The following is a 20,284-nucleotide window of genomic DNA, read 5'->3' on the forward strand; positions in this document are numbered from 1 at the left end:
GAGAGAGAGCGGGGCTGACAGTGGGTGTGAGAGAGCAGGGCTGTCAGTGGGTGTGAGAGAGAGCGGGGCTGTAGTGGGTGTGAGGGAGAGTGGGGCTGTCAGTGGGTGTGAGAGAGAGCGGGGCTGTCAGTGGGTGTGAGAGAGAGCGGGGCTGTCAGTGGGTGTGAGAGAGCAGGGCTGTCAGTGGGTGTGTGAGAGAGCGGGGCTGTCAGTGGGTGTGAGAGAGCGGGGCTGTCAGTGGGTGTGTGAGAGCGGGGCTGTCAGTGGGTGTGTGAGAGCGGGGCTGTCAGTGGGTGTGTGAGAGCGGGGCTGTCAGTGGGTGTGAGAGAGCGGGGCTGTCAGTGGGTGTGAGAGAGAGCAGGGCTGTCAGTGGGTGTGTGAGAGAGCGGGGCTGTCAGTGGGTGTGTGAGAGAGCGGGGCTGTCAGTGGGCGTGAGAGAGAGCGGGGCTGTCAGTGGGTGTGAGAGAGAGCGGGGCTGTCAGTGGGTGTGAGAGAGAGCGGGGCTGTCAGTGGGTGTGAGAGAGAGCGGGGCTGTCAGTGGGTGTGTGAGAGCGGGGCTGTCAGTGTGAGAGAGCGGGGCTGTCAGTGGGTGTGTGAGAGAGCGGGGCTGTCAGTGGGTGTGTGAGAGAGCGGGGCTGTCAGTGGGTGTGAGAGAGAGCGGGGCTGTCAGTGGGTGTGAGAGAGAGCGGGGCTGTCAGTGGGTGTGAGAGAGAGCGGGGCTGTCAGTGGGTGTGAGAGAGAGCGGGGCTGTCAGTGGGTGTGAGAGAGAGCGGGGCTGTCAGTGGGTGTGAGAGAGAGCGGGGCTGTCAGTGGGTGAGAGAGAGAGAGAGCGAGACTGTCAGTGGGTGTGAGAGAGAGCGGGGCTGTCAGTGGGTGTGAGAGAGCGGGGCTGTCAGTGGGTGTGAGAGCGGGGCTGTCAGTGGGTGTGAGAGAGCGGGGCTGTCAGTGGGTGTGGGAGAGAGCGGGGCTGTCAGTGGGTGTGAGAGAGCGGGGCTGTCAGTGGGTGTGTGAGAGAGCGGGGCTGTCAGTGGGTGTGAGAGAGCGGGGCTGTCAGTGGGTGTGTGAGAGCGGGGCTGTCAGTGGGTGTGTGAGAGCGGGGCTGTCAGTGTGTGTGAGAGCGGGGCTGTCTGGGTGTGAGAGAGCGGGGCTGTCTGGGTGTGAGAGAGCGGGGCTGTCAGTGGGTGTGAGAGAGCGGGGCTGTCAGTGGGTGTGAGAGAGCGGGGCTGTCAGTGGGTGTGAGAGAGCGGGGCTGTCAGTGGGTGTGAGAGAGCGGGGCTGTCAGTGGGTGTGAGAGAGCGGGGCTGTCAGTGGGTGTGAGAGAGAGCGGGGCTGTCAGTGGGTGTGAGAGAGCGGGGCTGTCAGTGGGTGTGAGAGCGGGGCTGTCGGTGGGTGTGAGAGAGCAGGGCTGTCGGTGGGTGTGAGAGAGCGGGGCTGTCTGGGTGAGAGAGAGAGCGGGGCTGTCAGTGGGTGTGAGAGCGGGGCTGTCAGTGGGTGTGAGTGAGAGAGCGGGGCAGTCAGTGGCGGTGTAAGAGCGGGGCTGTCGGTTGGTGTGTGAGAGAGCGGGGCTGTCAGTGGGTGTGTGTGAGAGCGGGGCTGTCAGTGGGTGTGAGAGAGCAGGGCTGTCAGTGGGTGTGAGAGAGAGCGGGGCTGTCAGTGGGTGTGAGAGAGCGGGGCTGTCAGTGGGTGTGAGAGAGCGGGGCTGTCGGTGGGTGTGAGAGAGCGGGGCTGTCGGAGGGTGTGAGAGAGCAGAGCTGTCGGTGGGTGTGAGAGAGCGGGGCTGTCTGGGTGTGAGAGAGAGCGGGGCTGTCAGTGGGTGTGAGAGCGGGGCTGTCAGTGGGTGTGAGAGAGAGAGCGGGGCAGTCAGTGGCGGTGTGAGAGCGGGGCTGTCGGTTGGTGTGAGAGAGCGGGGCTGTCAGTGGGTGTGAGAGAGAGCGGGGCTGTCAGTGGGTGTGTGAGAGAGCAGGGCTGTCAGTGGGTGTGTGAGAGAGCGGGGCTGTCAGTGGGTGTGAGAGAGAGCGGGGCTGTCAGTGGGTGTGAGAGAGAGCGGGGCTGTCAGTGGGTGTGAGAGAGCAGGGCTGTCAGTGGGTGTGAGAGAGAGCGGGGCTGTCAGTGGGTGTGAGAGAGAGCGGGGCTGACAGTGGGTGTGAGAGAGAGTGGGGCTGTCAGTGGGTGTGAGAGCGGGGCTGTCAGTGGGTGTGTGAGAGAGAGCGGGGCTGTCAGTGGGTGTGAGAGAGCGGGGCTGTCAGTGGGTGTGAGAGAGAGCGGGGCTGTCAGTGGGTGTGAGAGAGCAGGGCTGTCAGTGGGTGTGAGAGAGAGCGGGGCTGTCAGTGGGTGTGAGAGAGAGCGGGGCTGACAGTGGGTGTGAGAGCGGGGCTGTCAGTGGGTGTGAGAGAGAGCGGGGCTGACAGTGGGTGTGAGAGAGCAGGGCTGTCAGTGGGTGTGAGAGAGAGCGGGGCTGTCAGTGGGTGTGAGGGAGAGTGGGGCTGTCAGTGGGTGTGAGAGAGAGCGGGGCTGTCAGTGGGTGTGAGAGAGAGCGGGGCTGTCAGTGGGTGTGAGAGAGCAGGGCTGTCAGTGGGTGTGTGAGAGAGCGGTGCTGTCAGTGGGTGTGAGAGAGCGGGGCTGTCAGTGGGTGTGAGAGAGCGGGGCTGTCAGTGGGTGTGTGAGAGCGGGGCTGTCAGTGGGTGTGTGAGAGCGGGGCTGTCAGTGGGTGTGAGAGAGCGGGGCTGTCAGTGGGTGTGAGAGAGAGCAGGGCTGTCAGTGGGTGTGTGTGAGAGCGGGGCTGTCAGTGGGTGTGAGGGAGAGCGGGGCTGTCAGTGGGTGTGAGGGAGAGTGGGGCTGTCAGTGGGTGTGAGAGAGAGCGGGGCTGTCAGTGGGTGTGAGAGAGAGCAGGGCTGTCTGTGGGTGTGTGAGAGAGCGGGGCTGTCAGTGGGTGTGTGTGAGAGCGGGGCTGTCAGTGGGTGTGAGAGAGCGGGGCTGACAGTGGGTGTGAGAGAGAGCGGGGCTGTCAGTGGGTGTGTGTGAGAGCGGGGCTGCCCTTGGGTGAGAGAGAGCTGGGCTGTCAGTGGGTGTGAGAGAGAGCGGGGCTGTCAGTGGGTGTGAGAGAGAGCGGGGCTGACAGTGGGTGTGAGAGCGGGGCTGTCAGTGGGTGTGAGAGAGAGCGGGGCTGACAGTGGGTGTGAGAGAGCAGGGCTGTCAGTGGGTGTGAGAGAGAGCGGGGCTGTCAGTGGGTGTGAGGGAGAGTGGGGCTGTCAGTGGGTGTGAGAGAGAGCGGGGCTGTCAGTGGGTGTGAGAGAGAGCGGGGCTGTCAGTGGGTGTGAGAGAGCGGGGCTGTCAGTGGGTGTGTGAGAGAGCGGGGCTGTCAGTGGGTGTGAGAGAGCGGGGCTGTCAGTGGGTGTGAGAGAGCGGGGCTGTCAGTGGGTGTGTGAGAGCGGGGCTGTCAGTGGGTGTGTGAGAGCGGGGCTGTCAGTGGGTGTGAGAGAGCGGGGCTGTCAGTGGGTGTGAGAGAGCGGGGCTGTCAGCGGGTGTGAGCGAGCGGGGCTGTCAGTGGGTGTGAGAGAGCGGGGCTGTCAGTGGGTGTGAGAGAGCGGGGCTGTCAGTGGGTGTGAGAGAGCGGGGCTGTCAGCGGGTGTGAGCGAGCGGGGCTGTCAGTGGGTGTGAGAGAGCAGGGCTGTCGGTGGGTGTGAGGGTGCGGAGCTGTCAGTGGGTGTGAGAGAGAGCGGGGCTGTCAGTGGGTGTGAGAGCGGGTCTGTCAGTGGGTGTGAGAGAGAGAGCGGGGCTGTCAGTGGGTGTGAGAGAGCGGGGCTGTCAGTGGGTGTGAGAGAGAGAGCGGGGCTGTCAGTGGGTGTGTGAGAGCGGGGCTGTCAGTGGGTGTGAGAGAGAGCGGGGCTGTCAGTGGGTGTGAGAGAGCGGGGCTGTCAGTGGGTGTGTGAGAGAGCGGGGCTGTCAGTGGGTGTGTGTGAGAGCGGGGCTGTCAGTGGGTGTGAGAGAGCGGGGCTGTCAGTGGGTGTGTGAGAGAGAGCGGGGCTGTCAGTGGGTGAGAGAGAGAGCGGGGCTGTCAGTGGGTGAGAGAGAGCGGGGCTGTCAGTGGGTGTGAGAGAGAGCGGGGCTGTCAGTGGGTGTGAGAGAGAGCGGGGCTGTCAGTGGGTGAGAGAGAGAGCGGGGCTGTCAGTGGGTGTGAGAGAGAGCGGAGCTGTCAGTGGGTGTGAGAGCGGGGCTGTCAGTGGGTGTGTGAGAGAGCGGGGCTGTCAGTGGGTGTGAGAACGGGGCTGTCAGTGGGTGTGAGAGAGAGCGGGGCTGTCAGTGGGTGAGAGAGCGGGGCTGTCAGTGGGTGAGAGAGCGGGGCTGTCAGTGGGTGTGAGAGAGAGCGGGGCTGTCAGTGGGTGTGAGAGAGAGCGGGGCTGTCAGTGGGTGTGAGAGAGAGCGGGGCTGTCAGTGGGTGTGAGAGAGAGCGGGGCTGTCAGTGGGTGTGTGTGAGAGCGGGGCTGTCAGTGGGTGTGAGAGAGCGGGGCTGTCAGTGGGTGTGAGAGAGAGCGGGGCTGTCAGTGGGTGAGAGAGCGGGGCTGTCAGTGGGTGTGAGAGAGAGCGGGGCTGTCATTGGGTGTGTATGAGAGAGCGGGGCTGTCAGTGGGTGTGTGAGAGAGCGGGGCTGTCAGTGGGTGTGAGAGAGAGCGGGGCTGTCAGTGGGTGTGTGAGAAAGCGGGGCTGTCGGGTGTGTGAGAAAGCGGGGCTGTCGGTGGGTGTGAGGGAGAGCGGGGGTGGGGGGGGGGTGAGAGAAGGCTCTCATTCGCCTTTCCCCCTACAAACCAGCACATACACTCAAGTACTACGTGATTGGGTGAGTGAGTGTGCACCCTGAGTCTGGGAGCCAGATACACATTATGACCCTGCCACACTCATTGTTAATAATTTTTTTAAATGATCATTTTATTGTTTTGACATTGCTTTATTTTTGCTCAGCAAGTTGTTTTTTTGTTTCGTGCCTCAAGTTTATTTTGAATTTCATGTTCAATGTTGTGCCAAACCCTATCTTTCCAAAATTTGTTTGTCAGCCCCTTGAGGGACAAAAATATGTGACTGTGCCCCCCCCCCCCCCCCCCATGCATAAATGTTGGTCAACCCTGAACTAGAAGGTCAAAGTTTCCAACCCTGAGGCACCTAATTTCTACGATCAATGGTAAAGGAGCAGAAAAATACTTAGCCAGGAACAAACCTCAACCTCAACCTCCAACCCCAGCCCTCCAAAACCCTTCTGCTTCTGATTGCCTTTTTTTGATTTATGCTGGAAATGTGTGAAAAGTGAAAACAGGATTTGGCTTGATTAAGGGGCGGCACAGTGGTTAGCATTGCTGCCTCACAGCGCCAGGGGCCCGTGTTCAAATTGGGTGATTGTGTGGAGTTTGTACATTCTCCCCGTATCTGCGTGGGTTTCCTCCGGGTGCTCCGGTTTCTTTCCACAGTCCAAAGATGTGCAGGTTTGGTGGATTGGCCATGCTAAATTGCCCCTTCGTGTCCAAAAGATTTGGTGCGTTTACGGGAGGAGGCATGGGCCTAAGTAGGGTGCTCTTTCAGGGGGTTGGTGCAGACTCAGTATGCTGAATGGCCTCCCTCTGCACTCTAGGGTACCTATGAATCTATAAGATTTCTGTCACAAATAGTTTATTGGTCTGCTTTCTTTTGGGTGAGGTACTGGAGGGTTGTCAGTATCTGTGAACCTGTTCCCCAGTAAGGTCCTTGAGAAGAGATGGGTAGTTACTTGGGGAAACAGAACAATTTGCAAGCTAAACAACATACCTGTGCCCACAGGCTGTGTGGGTATCCTCCGTTCTACTCCAATCACGGCCTGGCCATTTCCCCCGGGATGAAGAAGAGGATTCGAATGGGCCAGTATGAGTTTCCAAACCCAGAGTGGTCAGACGTCTCCGAGGAAGGTAACTGGATACACAGAATGTGAAGCCCATTGTCTCCACATTGTATTACCTGTTTACTGTAGACCTGCTGGTGCTGAGCCAGGTTCGTTCTAGCAGGTTTTGAATGTAATCTGTAACAAATGTTCTTTTCAATGTTTGTTCATGCTTTTTTCCATTTGATTAATATTCGGCAAATTTGTCGTCATCAAAGCCATCATTTCTTGCCAGCGTTCGAGAGCCCACTTAATACATAATTCACTGAATATAAATAAGATCCTTTGAGAACAAATAAAATGAACCAGCAGGTTCATATATAAAGACACTCCTCCATTAATATTTCACAGTTGGAGATATGGTAAAGTCATTTTCTATAATAATCCGACAGTCAATACTTTCTGTTAAGTGATTGCAGGATTCAGAGGCTATGTAGGAAGCGATTAATGACATCTAAGTACAAGTTAATTCCCTATTCATGTGAGTTTGATGCAGATTAAAACTCCATACAATACCCAGTGTCTGACATGTGCTGTACTTTAGAACCCCAGAAAATATATGGCACAGAAAGAGGCCATTCAGCCTATCATGGCTGCGCCAGCCTAAAAATAAAAACTGACCACCCATTCTAATCCCACCCGGTCTGTAGCCTTGGGGGTTACACCACTTCAGATGTAGATCCCAGGTCCTTTTTAAGTGGGTTTTGGGCCTCCACCTCCTCCACAAACCAGGCAGTGATGTACCTGTCCTGGGAGTGTTTGATGGGGACAGTGTAGAGGGAGCTTTACTCTATATCTAACCCCGTGCTGTACCTGTCCTGGGAGTGTTTGATGGGGACAGTGTAGAGGGAGCTTTACTCTGTATCTAACCCCGTGCTGTACCTGTCCTGGGAGTGTTTGATGGGGACAGTGTAGAGGGAGCTTTACTCTGTATCTAACCCCGTGCTGTACCTGTCCTGGGAGTGTTTGATGGGGACAGTGTAGAGGGAGCTTTCCTCTGTATCTAACCCCGTGCTGTACCAGTCCTGGGAGTGTTTGATGGGGACAGTGTAGAGGGAGCTTTACTCTGTATCTAACCCCGTGCTGTACCTGTCCTGGGAGTGTTTGATGGGGACAATGTAGAGGGAGCTTTACTCTGTATCTAACCCCGTGCTGTATATAACCCTGTGTAGTACTCAGAGAGAGCTTTACTCTGTATCTAACCCCGTGCTGTACCTGTCCTGGGAGTGTTTGATGGGGACAGTGTCAAAGAAGTTTTACTCTGTACCTAAGCCCGCATTGTACCTGTCCTGGAGTGTTTGGAGGGGACAGTGTAGAAGGAGCTTTACTCTTTTTTTTATAAAATATTTTATTGAAAATATTTGGTCAACCAACACAGTACATTGTGCATCCTTTACACAATATTATAACAACACAAATAACAATGACCTATTTTATAAACAGAAAATGAATAAATAATAAATAACAAAAATGAAAACTAACCCTAATTGGCAACTGCCTTATCACAAATAACACTCTCCAAAAATATAATTTAACAGTCCAATATACAATTATCTGTCGCAACGACCTATACATATTATACAGTATATATTAACAACCCTGAGAGTCCTTCTGGTTCCTCCTCCCCCCCACCTCCCCCCGATCCTGGGCTGCTGCCGCTGCCTTCTTTTTTCCATTCCATCTATCTTTCTGCGAGGTATTCGACGAACGGTTGCCACCGCCTGGTGAACCCTTGAGCCGACCCCCTTAGAACGAACTTAATCCGCTCTAGCTTTATAAACCCTGCCATGTCATTTATCCAGGTCTCCACCCCCGGGGGCTTGGCTTCTTTCCACATTAGCAATATCCTGCGCCGGGCTACTAGGGACGCAAAGGCCAAAACATCGGCCTCTCTCGCCTCCTGCACTCCCGGCTCTTGTGCAACCCCAAATATAGCCAACCCCCAGCTTGGTTCGACCCGGACCCCCACTACTTTTGAAAGCACCTTTGCCACCCCCATCCAAAACCCCTGTAGTGCCGGGCATGACCAAAACATATGGGTATGATTCGCTGGGCTTCTCGAGCACCTCGCACACCTATCCTCCACCCCAAAAAATTTACTGAGCCGTGCTCCAGTCATATGCGCCCTGTGTAATACCTTAAACTGAATCAGGCTTAGCCTGGCACACGAGGACGACGAGTTTACCCTGCTTAGGGCATCTGCCCACAGCCCCTCCTCGATCTCCTCCCCCAGCTCTTCTTCCCATTTCCCTTTTAGTTCATCTACCATAGTCTCCCGTTCGTCCCTCATTTCCCTATATATATATATCTGACACCTTACCATCCCCCACCCATGTCTTTGAGATCACTCTGTCCTGCACCTCTTGTGTCGGGAGCTGCAGGAATTCCCTCACCTGTTGCCTCGCAAAAGCCCTCAGTTGCATATACCTGAATGCATTCCCTTGGGGCAACCCATATTTCTCGGTCAGTGCTCCCAGACTCGCGAACTTCCCATCCACAAACAGATCTTTCAGTTGCGTTATTCCTGCTCTTTGCCACATTCCATATCCCCCATCCATTCCCCCCGGGGCAAACCTATGGTTGTTTCTTATCGGGGACTCCCCCCCCCAAGGCTCCAGTCTTTCCCCTATGCCGTCTCCACTGTCCCCAAATCTTCAGTGTAGCCACCACCACCAGGCTTGTGGTGTAGTTCCTCGGTGAGAACGGCAATGGGGCTGTCACCATAGCCTGTAGGCTAGTTCCCCCAACAGGACGCCCTCTCTAATCTCTTCCACGCCACTCCCTCCTCCTCTCCCATCCACTTACTCACCATTGAAATATTAGCGGCCCAATAATACTCACTTAGGCTCGGTAGTGCCAGCCCCCCCCTATCCCTGCTATGTAAGAATCCCTTCCTCGCTCTCGGGGTCTTCCCGGCCCACACAACCCATGATGCTCTTTTCAATCCTTTTAAAAAAAGCCTTCGTGATCACCACCGGGAGGCACTGAAACACAAAGAGGAATCTCGGGAGGACCACCATCTTAACCGCCTGCACCCTCCCTGCCAGTGACAGGGATACCATATCCCATCTCTTGAAATCCTCCTCCATTTGTTCCACCAACCGCGTTAAATTTAACCTATGCAATATGCCCCAATTCTTGGCTATCTGGATCCCCAGGTAACGAAAGTCCCTTGTTACCTTCCTCAACGGTAGGTCCTCTATTTCTCTACTCTGCTCCCCTGGATGCACCACAAACAACTCACTTTTCCCCATGTTCAATTTATACCCTGAAAAATCCCCAAACTCCCCAAGTATCCGCATTATTTCTGGCATCCCCTCCGCCGGGTCTGCCACACATAGTAACAAATCGTCCGCATACAAAGATACCCGGTGTTCTTCTCCTCCTCTAAGTACTCCCCTCCACTTCTTGGAACCCCTCAACGCTATCGCCAGGGGCTCAATCGCCAGTGCAAACAATAATGGGGACAGAGGGCATCCCTGCCGTGTCCCTCTATGGAGCCGAAAATATGCAGATCCCCGTCCATTCGTGACCACGCTCGCCATCGGGGCCCTATACAACAGCTGCACCCATCTAACATACCCCTCTCCAAAACCAAATCTCCTCAACACCTCCCACAAATAATCCCACTCCACTCTATCAAATGCTTTCTCGGCATCCATCGCCACTATTATCTCCGTTTCCCCCTCTGGTGGGGGCATCATCATTACCCCTAACAGCCTCCGTATATTCGTGTTCAGCTGTCTCCCCTTCACAAACCCAGTTTGGTCCTCGTGGACCACCCCCGGGACACATTCCTCTATTCTCATTGCCATTACCTTGGCCAGGATCTTGGCATCTACATTTAGGAGGGAAATAGGTCTATAGGACCCGCATTGTAGCGGGTCCTTTTCCTTCTTTAAGAGAAGCGATATCGTTGCTTCAGACATAGTCGGGGGCAGTTGTCCCCTTTCCTTTGCCTCATTAAAGGTCCTCGTCAATACCGGGGCGAGCAAGTCCACATATTTTCTATAGAATTCGACTGGGAATCCATCCGGTCCCGGGGCCTTTCCCGCCTGCATGCTCCTAATTCCTTTCACCACTTCTTCTACCTCGATCTGTGCTCCCAGTCCCACCTTGGGAATTTCCAGCCGATCCAAAAAGCCCATCATTCTCTCCCTCCCATCCGGGGGTTGAGCTTCATATAATTTTTTATAAAATGTCTTGAACACTCCATTCACTCTCTCCGCTCCCCGCTCCATCTCTCCTTCCTCATCCCTCACTCCCCCTATTTCCCTCGCTGCTCCCCTTTTCCTCAATTGGTGTGCCAGCAACCTGCTCGCCTTCTCCCCATTTTCGTACTGTACACCCTGTGCCTTCCTCCATTGTGCCTCTGCAGTGCCCGTAGTCAGCAAGTCAAATTCTACATGTAGCCTTTGCCTTTCCCTGTACAGTCCCTCCTCCGGTGCTTCCGCATATTGTCTGTCCACCCTCAAAAGTTCTTGCAGCAACCGCTCCTGTTCCTTACTCTCCTGCTTCCCTTTATGTGCCCTTATTGATATCAGCTCCCCTCTAACCACCGCCTTCAGCGCCTCCCAGACCACTCCCGCCTGGACCTCCCCATTATCATTGAGTTCCAAGTACTTTTCAATGCACCCCCTCACCCTTAGACACACACCCTCATCTGCCATTAGTCCCATGTCCATTCTCCAGGGTGGGCGCCCTCCTGTTTCCTCCCCTATCTCCAAGTCTACCCAGTGTGGAGCGTGATCCGAAATGGCTATAGCCGTATACTCTGTTCCCCTCACCTTCGGGATCAACGCCCTTCCCAGCACAAAAAAGTCTATTCGCGAGTAGACTTTATGGACATAGGAGAAAAACGAGAACTCCTTACTCCTAGGTCTGCTAAATCTCCACGGGTCTACACCTCCCATCTGCTCCATAAAGTCTTTAAGCACCTTGGCTGCTGCCGGCCTCCTTCCAGTCCTGGACTTCGACCTATCCAGCCCTGGTTCCAACACCGTATTAAAATCTCCCCCCATTATCAGCTTTCCCATCTCTAGGTCCGGAATGCGTCCTAGCATCCGCCTCATAAAATTGGCATCATCCCAGTTCGGGGCATATACGTTTACCAAAACCACCGTCTCCCCCTGTAGTTTGCCACTCACCATCGTGTATCTGCCCCCGTTATCCGCCACTATAGTCTTTGCCTCGAACATTACCCGCTTCCCCACTAATATAGCCACCCCCCTGTTTTTCGCATCTAGCCCCGAATGGAACACCTGCCCCACCCATCCTTTGCGTAGCCTAACCTGGTCTATCAGTTTCAGGTGCGTTTCCTGTAACATAACCACATCTGCCTTAAGTTTCTTAAGGTGTGCGAGTACCCGTGCCCTCTTTATCGGCCCGTTCAGCCCTCTCACGTTCCATGTGATCAGCCGGGTTGGGGGGCTTCTTACCCCCCCTTGTCGATTAGCCATCCCCTTTTTCCAGCTCCTCACCCGGTTCCCACGCAGCTGTATCTCCCCCAGGCGGTGCCCCCCCGCCCATCCCCTCCCATACCAGCTCCCCCCTCTCCCCAGCAGCAGCAACCCAGTAATTCCCCCCTCCCCCCCCCCCCCCCCCCGCTAGATCCCCCGCTAGCGTAATTACTCCCCCCCCCCCCCCCTCCCATGTTGCTCCCAGAAGTCAGCAAACTCTGGCCGAACTCGGCTTCCCCCCGTGACCTCGGCTCGCACCGTGCGACGCCCCCTCCTTCCTGCTTCTCTATTCCCGCCATGATTATCATAGCGTGGGAACCAAGCCCGCGCTTCTCCCTTGGCCCTGCCCCCAATGGCCAACGCCCCATCTCCTCGAGCTCCCCTCCCCCCCCCCCCCCCATCACCACCTGTGGAAGAGAGAAAAGTTACCACATCGCAGGATTAGTACATAAAACTCCTCTCTTCCCCCTTTTTAACCCCCCTCTTCGCCCCCCACATTCGCCCCACCACTTTGTTCAAACGTTCTTTTTAATAACCCGCTCATTCCAGTTTTTATTCCACAATAAAAGTCCACGCTTCATCCGCCGTCTCAAAGTAGTGGTGCCTCCCTCGATATGTGACCCACAGTCTTGCCGGTTGCAGCATTCCAAATTTTATCTTGTTTTTATGAAGCACCGCCTTGGCCCGATTAAAGCTCGTCCTCCTTCTCGCCACCTCCGCACTCCAGTCTTGATAAACGCGGATCACCGCGTTCTCCCATTTACTGCTCCGAGTTTTCTTTGCCCATCTAAGGACCATTTCTCTATCCTTAAAATGGAGGAATCTCACCACTATGGCTCTGGGAATTTCTCCTGCTCTCTGTCCTCGCGCCATCACTCGGTATGCTCCCTCCACCTCCAACGGACCCGCCGGGGCCTCCGCTCCCATTAACGAGTGCAGCATCGTGCTCACATATGCCCCGACGTCCGCTCCCTCCGCACCTTCAGGAAGACCAAGAATCCTCAAGTTGTTCCTCCTTGCGTTGTTCTCCAGTGCCTCCAACCTTTCCACACATCGTTTCTGATGTGCCTCATGCATCTCCGTCTTCACCACCAGGCCCTGTATGTCGTCCTCATTCTCGGCTGACTTTGCCTTCACGACCCGAAGCTCCCGCTCCTGGGTCTTTTGTTCCTCCTTTAGCCCTTCGATCGCCTGTAGTATCGGGGCCAACAGCTCTTTCTTCATTTCCTTTTTGAGCTCTTCCACACAGCATTTCAAGAACTCTTGTTGTTCAGGGCCCCATGTTAAACTGCCACCTTCCGACGCCATCTTGGTTTTTGCTTGCCTTCCTTGCCGCTGTTCTAAAGGATCCACTGCAATCCGGCCACTTTCTCCTTTTTTCATCCGTATCCAGGGGGGATTCCCTTCTGGTTTACCGCACAGTGTTTTTAGCCGTCAAAATTGCCGTTGGGGCTCCTATCAAGAGCCCAAAAGTCCGTTTCACCGGGAGCTGCCGAAACGTGCGACTCAGCTGGTCGTCGCCGCACCCGGAAGTCTGGAGCTTTACTCTTTAACTAACGTTGTGCTGTGCTTGTGATCGAATAGTTTGATGGGGACTGTGTAGAGGGAGGTTTACTCTGTATCTAACAACGTGTTGTTCCTGTTCTGAGAGTGTTTGATGGGGACAGTCTAGAGAGAGCTTTACTCTGTACCTAACCCCGTGCTGTACCTGTCCTGGAAGTGTTTGAAGGGGACAGTCTGGAGAGAACACACAATGCAATATCTCATTGAACAAATCCCTAGGTCAGTTTTTGAACGTCTCGTACGTTCTTTTTTTCAATTAGAAACAGGCAAAGTACCAAGTTACATGGTTCGTTGCCAATCTTGGTGAGTGCTGTGATGACAGTATAAAACTCCCCCTTTTTGGTAATTGTGTTAATATTGTCTGAATAAATCTGAATGGCATACAATGAGAATAATGATTAAGCAGACAGTTGAAGTAGCCAGCTACTCTGTGCAAAACAACATTCAGCTCTTGGCTGTACAATTAATTTATTCCAAGGTTACTCAACGAATGTAATTAAGTTGATGCAGTTTGGAATGGAAATGACCTGATCAAACATGGCATCCTTCCAGCCTACAGCACATTTCTTCAGATTTTAAAATCACCAGTTAAGTTCCTCAATGGCAAATTGTCTTCAGTGTGAAACGGCACAGAACAAATCGGCAGTGCTTGTGTTCCTTACACCGGGGTAAGACATCCGAGTCCCCCCTCCATTTTAAGATTCAATTTCAAGCTGGCAAGGCCAGCATCTATGGCTCTTAGTTGCCCTGTTGTTGGTGGGCCCCCTTCAATACCTGGAAGCGCTTCGATACAAGTTGCTGAATGACTCCAGAGCACACTGGGGAGAAACCACATTGCTACAGCCTGGAGTGACAGCCTTGGTAAGTTTCTTGACTGGAAGGACATCTGAGTGATCTCGTTGTACTTCTCTGATAATCTGACAGCTTCATAGTCACTTTTACTGCTCCCTGTTTATTCACAGATTTTAAAAGTCACATTCCGATTCTCAAGTTGGCATGGTGGGATTTGAACATCCGTTTTCTGGAGTATTTTTCCACACCTCTGGATTACTGCTCCAGTAACTATCCAGAGACTAACACTGTGAAGTGTTATGTAGGGGCACCTACAGTCTCTCAGCCTTCCTGAAATGTGATACTGGCTGCTCTCAGGCCTCCATTCAGTCGCTGGAGTTTGGCAGTCGTGTTGGTCCTTTATGTTTTTGAAGGTTTGAATTGGTGTATTGAGACAGCCACTTCTTATAACTGTTAAATTTCCTTTCTGTGCAGCGAAAGACCTGATCCGACAGGTGCTGAAGACCGATCCCACAGAGCGAATGACGATCACCGAGTTTATGAACAACCCCTGGATTAATGTAGGTCTCGGCAATCTCCAGCCCTTTGTTTTTGACATCGTCAGTACACCTTAATGAGATTAATATCATACTCTGCGTTTTTGCAGATTATTGTTGTACAACTACAGAGTTCAAATAATCTCCTGCAAAAATGCAGAGTATGGTATTAATCCCATTAAACTGTACTGGTGTATCTGAGAGCAGTAGAACTGTCTGATCGAAAAGGGGTGCGTGCAGTGTGTGGGTGCGCATGTGTGTGCGCACGTGTGTATCCTTTCACTCTCAAGATATGACTATGCATTAGAGGTGGATACAGAAGAGAGACTGGCATGCATGGAACATGACGTGTATTAAATGTCAAGGGTAGAAAATGCATTCCACTATCCACAGTTTCCTCCTGGCTTCTAAAGTTTTACTAGTCCAATTCAGGCTGGTTATTTTCCTGTGTGTCTGCCAGTGTAAGTTGAAAATACCAGCAAGCAGTTAGACCAGGAGAGAGCGTTGGCAATGGGGGAACCATGTCCGACACTCATCCTGTCCTCACCAGATGTCCTGTCCAGTGCAATCAGGACCTGGTGCCCTAGCCAAGGTATTCCTGCTTCCCATCAGGTCTTAATAAATTAACGGTAATATTTGAGGGGACTGTTGCACAAAAAATAAGTTTGTTCCAGAGCAACTTATGGAAAGGTTGTCCGTTGTACTTTCAGCAATCGATGGTGGTTCCTCAGACTCCACTGCATACAAGTAGAGTCCTCCAAGAAGAGAAAGATATGTGGGAGGAGGTGAAGGTTAGTATGTTCCCACTCTTATATCAAACACAGCAGCATGGAGTAGAATGAACAACAAATGTGTGCGTTGTTATAAAGAGCATGGGTAGAGAGAGAAAGAATGATCCTGCATTTATATAGCACCGCTTAAGGTTTCAGATTAATCATAACCCCTGAGGATGTTGACAGTGGGGATCCAGCAATGGTAGTGCCATTGAATCTCAAAGGGCGATGGTTAGATTCTCTCTTGTCAGAGATGGTCAGCGCCTGGCACTTGTATAGTGTGAATGTTACTTATTAATTGGCCTGATCTTGCTGCATTTGGACACGGACTCAGTTATCTGAGGAGTTGCGAATGGTGTTGAACATCATCATCATCATCCCAGCTTCTGACCTTATGATGAAGGGAGGTCATTGACGAAGTAGCTGAAGATGGTTGGGCCTAGGACACCACCCTGATGTCTTGGAACTGCGTTGATCAGCTTCCAACAACACCCATCATCCTTTGAACTAAGTCTGTCTCCCTGTCCCTATTGATTGTGGACCCGTGAGCTGACTGGGCCCTATTCTATGGAATTCCCTTCCATAATTCCCTCTGGCTCTCCATCTCATTCTTCTCCTTTAGGAACCTTCAGAAGGCTGATCTCTGACCACGTTTTTGGTCATTTTCCCAATGTCTCCTCCTTTGGCATAGCATTTTTATTCTTTATGGATCCATGAGACGCCTTCTGACATTTTCAGTTTTAAATGTGCTATATTTGTCCATTCTTGTTGTCAGTGGAATACGTGACTGTACCCATCAATGAGCCCATTAGGTGCAACTCTTCTCTATGCTTGGTCCTTGAGTGGCTCAGGCGACCTGAAATGTGTCAACACTATCTGCTTCAATCCTTTTGGGTCAGAAGCAGCTGACCTCCGTTTACTCTGACTGTAGTGAAATAATGTCAATCTGAGATTGGAAACAGCACAGGCATGTAAAAAATATAGAAGCATAGAATCCCTACAGTGCAGAAGGAGGACATTTAACCCATGAGTCTGCACTGACCCTCCAAAAGAGCATCCAAACAAGGCCCAGTTCCCCATCCCCACAACCCCTCCTAACTTACTTGGACACTAAGGGGCAAATTAGTGTGGCCAATTCACCTAACCTGCGCATCTTTGAAGCATCCAGAGGAAACCCACACAGACACAGGGAGAATGTGTAAGCTCCACACCCACAGTCACCCAAGGCTGGAATTGAACCCAGCTCCCTGGCCGTACGAGGCAGCAGTGCTATCCTCTACGCCGCTGTGCCATCCTAGTGTGAACTTCAGGCGGACAGACTTTAGAAACATGACAGGTGAGCTTAATTACATGTATTTGTGGATCGGAGGGTCAATTGCCCTTTTACCTCTCTTGCCTCACTGTTCAAGGCTCCAAATACTCCTTCCAAGGGAAGCAGTAATTTACTTGTGCTTCTTTCAATTTATTATAGTATATTTCCAACTCACAGTGCAGTCTTCAGTCTCCTCAACATAGGGAAGACCAAACACAGATTGGGTGACGGCTTTGTGGAGCATCTCTGCTCGGTCCACAAGTGTGACTCCGATTTTCCGGTTCCTGCCACTTTAATTTGCTACCTTGCTTTCATATTCACCATTCCATCCTCGGCCTGCAGCACTCCAGAAAACTCAACACAAGCGTGAGGAACAACATTCTCCTCTTCCGATTAGGCACTCCGCAGCTTTCTGGACTTAGAGTTCAACTCTGTCCTCCATTTTGATGCTATTTTTCGCCATGTGCTGATTTGAGTCTTATTTCTTATGTTTTAGCTTTTGGACAGAACTGTTCATTATTCTGCTATTAACACTCTGTTATGGGCCAGGATTTAGAGAACCCCAAAGTGTATCATGGAGTTCACCTGACCCACAACTTTTACTAGATTGTGGTATGGGGAGCACACAGCCCACTCTACAGGTGTGGCACAGCAGAAATGGAAAAGTATTTTGTAAAGCAAAACAATGTTTATTCTATGAACTCAAGTTAACCTTTTTAAAACATACAGTGAACATCTTAGCAACCATTAATTGAAATACTACAACACTAAGTAAACCGTTAAGCTTTCCTTTTTAACATCTATACGACTTAAAAACAAAACCTTTATCAGAAGCACATCAGGTTAAAGTCACTACTGAAAACATTTATAATTCTGAGTTCACCAAATGATCAAGAGATAGTCTTTTGATGGCAGAGAGAACAGCAGTACACCTGCTTGGTCTGACTTCAGCTCCAACACTGAAAATGAAACTAAAACACACCCTGCAGCCTGCTCAAAAACTAAAGTAAAAAGCTGACAGACAGCCCAGCTCCACCCACTCTCTGACATCACTGCAGTAGTAAACACCCATTTCTTAAAGGTACTCTCACTACAGGTATTTATATACACACCCATTTATAAACACCCATTTCTTAAAGGTACTCTCATGACAACTCACTCTGGATCAATGCTTTGTTACTTTATTATCACCATTATCACACCCTTTGCCTCTTGTTCCGTGGCATCTTTGTCATTTAATTGCACCTATCCTCGCCCCCTCTCTCTCTACTCCACCTTCTCCGACATAGAACCCATCATATTTCTACCCTCGGGTTCTGAAGAAGAGTCATACTCACCATGAAACGTTAACTCTCTGCACATATGTTGCCGGACCTGAGTATTTCCAGCACTTTTTGCTTTTATTTCCGATCTCCAGTATCGGCAGCATTAGTCGAAACTGGAGATTATAGTCCATACAATTCCCCCCTCCCACTCAAATTCTTCTTTCCAACCTGTACTCCGTTCCACCTCATGTATGCATCAAACATGCCCTGCATTGTGTATGCATGTTCTGAAATGTGTTAATGATTCAGTATCTGACAAGTCATGAATGATGCTGAAAATTATCAGCTAACATCCCCACTTGTGACGTAATCATAGAATCCCAACAGTGTAGAAGGAGACCATTTGGCCCATTGAGTCCGGCCCATTGAGTCCGCACCAATCCTCTGAAAGAGCACATTACCTAGGCCCACTTCCCTGCCCTAACTCCGTCACCCCACCTAACCTTTGGACACTAAGGAACAATTTATCATTGGCCAATCCGCCTAACCTGCACATCTTTGGACTCTGGGAGGAAACGGGAGAACCCGGAGGAAACCCACGCTGACGGGGAGAATGTGCAAACACCACACAGTCACCCAAGGTCGGAATTGGACCCGGGTCTCTGGTGCTGTGAGGTAGCAGTGCTAGCCACTGTGCCACTCTGATAGAAAGAAGGTCATTGAGGAGGCAGCTGAAGATGGTTGGCCGAGGAGACTCCATTTAAAGTGCAGCGGGTTCCACATTCCTGTCACTGTCTGAATTAGATCAACATCAACTTGCATTCACGTAGCACTGGTAACCCAGTTAACCAATCCAAGGTGCTTCACAGGAGTGTTCTCAAGCCAAATCACACAGCAGGTCACATGAGGAGATATTAAGACCGATGCAGTTTCTTAAGGAGCATCTTAAAGATGAGAGTTGGAGAGATTTGAGGAGGGAATTCCAGAGTTCAAGGTGTTGCGCCCCCCCCCCCCCCCACAACGGCACCGGAGGTTCCTTGGCAGCTGAGGGTGTGAACAATGGGAACGGCCATTGACAGTGGCGGGGCCAGAAGTACCTGGCGCACTGCGTCCACTGCCACAAAACCCACCATGAAGAGGGAGCGGGGAGCGGACATAATCCCACCCAGGGATGCTCAAGAAGCCAGAAATACAGTAATCCAGACATCTCGGGAGGGTATAGGCTGGAGGAAATGGCAGAGGTAGAGAGTGGTAAGACTATGGAGAGCTTTGAAAACAACAATGAGAATTTTAAAATTGAGGCACTGGGTAACCAATCCACAAAAACATTAAGTGGAAGAAATGGCAAAGCTTGGCGGGAGAAGGGAAAGATGTTATATTCATAGAATCCCTACAGTGCAGAATGAGACCATTAGGCCCAGAAAGAGCACTGTACCTAGGCCCACTCCCTCGCCCTATTGCATAACCCCATCTAACTTTTGGACACTAAGTAGCAATTTAGTATGGCTAATCCACCTAACCTGACCGTCTTTGGACTCTGGGAGGAAACCGGAGCACCCGGATGAAACCCACACAGACACGGGGAGAACGTGCAATCACCACAGTCACCCAAGGTTGGCATTGAACCGGGGTCCCTGGCCCTGTGAGTTAGCAGTGCTAACCACTGTGCCACCGTGCTGCCCTTATTGATGGCTAGCACAGAAGAATCTTGGGATGGATGTTTGCAATACTTCACTCAAAGGGGTTGTGAATCTTTGAATTCTCTACCCCCTCAGGGTTGTTGATGCTCCAATTGTTGAATATATTTATGTTTGGGTATGACAGACCTTTGGTTTTGTGGGGAATCAAGGGCTATGGGTGGTGGGCGGGAAACCGGATTTGAAGCCCAAGGGCAGCCCAGATCATATTGAATGATGGAGCAGACATGATGGGCCGCAGGCTCTAGACCTGTCTCTCTGTTTCTAACGGGGCTTCCCCAGGGATCAGCAGCTGACCCATTACTGATGTCCTTGCCTCCTGAAATAGACCAATCTAAAAATAAAAGCAAAATATTGCAGATGCTGGAAATCTAAAGTAAAAAGTGATAATGCTGCAAAATCCCAACAATTGGCAGCATCTGTTTTCATTTCAGATTTCCAACATCTCCCTTCACAGATGGTGCCAGACCTATTGAGTTTATCTAAAAATAACCCCGCTTCGCAAAGATTTTTTAAATATAAATTGAGAGTACCCAATAATTTTTTTTACAATTAAGCGACAATTTAGCATGGCCAATCCACCTAACCTGCACATCTTTGGGTTGTGGGGGAAACCCACGCAGACATGGGGAGAATATGTTAACTCCACACGGACAGTGACCCAGGGCCGGGATTCAAACCCGGGTCCTAAGTGCCACAGTCCCAGTGCTAACCACTGCACCACATGCCGCCGTACCCGCTTCGCAAAGTTTTAAAAATAAATTTAGAGTACCCAATTCATTTTTTCCAATTAAGGGGCAATTTAGTGTGGCCAATCCACCTACCCTGCACATCTTTGGGTTGTGGGGTGAAACCCACGCAGACATGGAGAGAATGTGCACCCTACTTAAGCCCACGCCTCCACCCTATCGCCGTTACCCAGTAACCCCACGTATCCTTTTTTGGACACTATGGGGAATTTATCATGGCCAATCCACCTAACCTGCAC

General features: G+C 51.8%; 1 protein-coding gene across 1 annotated transcript in view; it reads left to right on the forward strand.

The window, feature by feature from the left end:
- LOC140388242 (MAP kinase-activated protein kinase 2-like) overlaps positions 1 to 20,284 on the forward strand; it is a 136,093-nt gene that overhangs the window by 107,596 nt on the left and 8,213 nt on the right. Inside the window, exons 7-9 of the mRNA XM_072472077.1 lie at positions 5,803 to 5,927; positions 14,188 to 14,273; positions 14,960 to 15,040. Of these exons, the coding sequence (XP_072328178.1) occupies positions 5,803 to 5,927; positions 14,188 to 14,273; positions 14,960 to 15,040 (292 nt within the window). The remainder of the gene's footprint in view (positions 1 to 5,802; positions 5,928 to 14,187; positions 14,274 to 14,959; positions 15,041 to 20,284) is intronic.

The sequence above is a fragment of the Scyliorhinus torazame genome, chromosome 13, assembly GCF_047496885.1.
Source record: "Scyliorhinus torazame isolate Kashiwa2021f chromosome 13, sScyTor2.1, whole genome shotgun sequence".
NCBI lineage: Eukaryota > Metazoa > Chordata > Chondrichthyes > Carcharhiniformes > Scyliorhinidae > Scyliorhinus > Scyliorhinus torazame.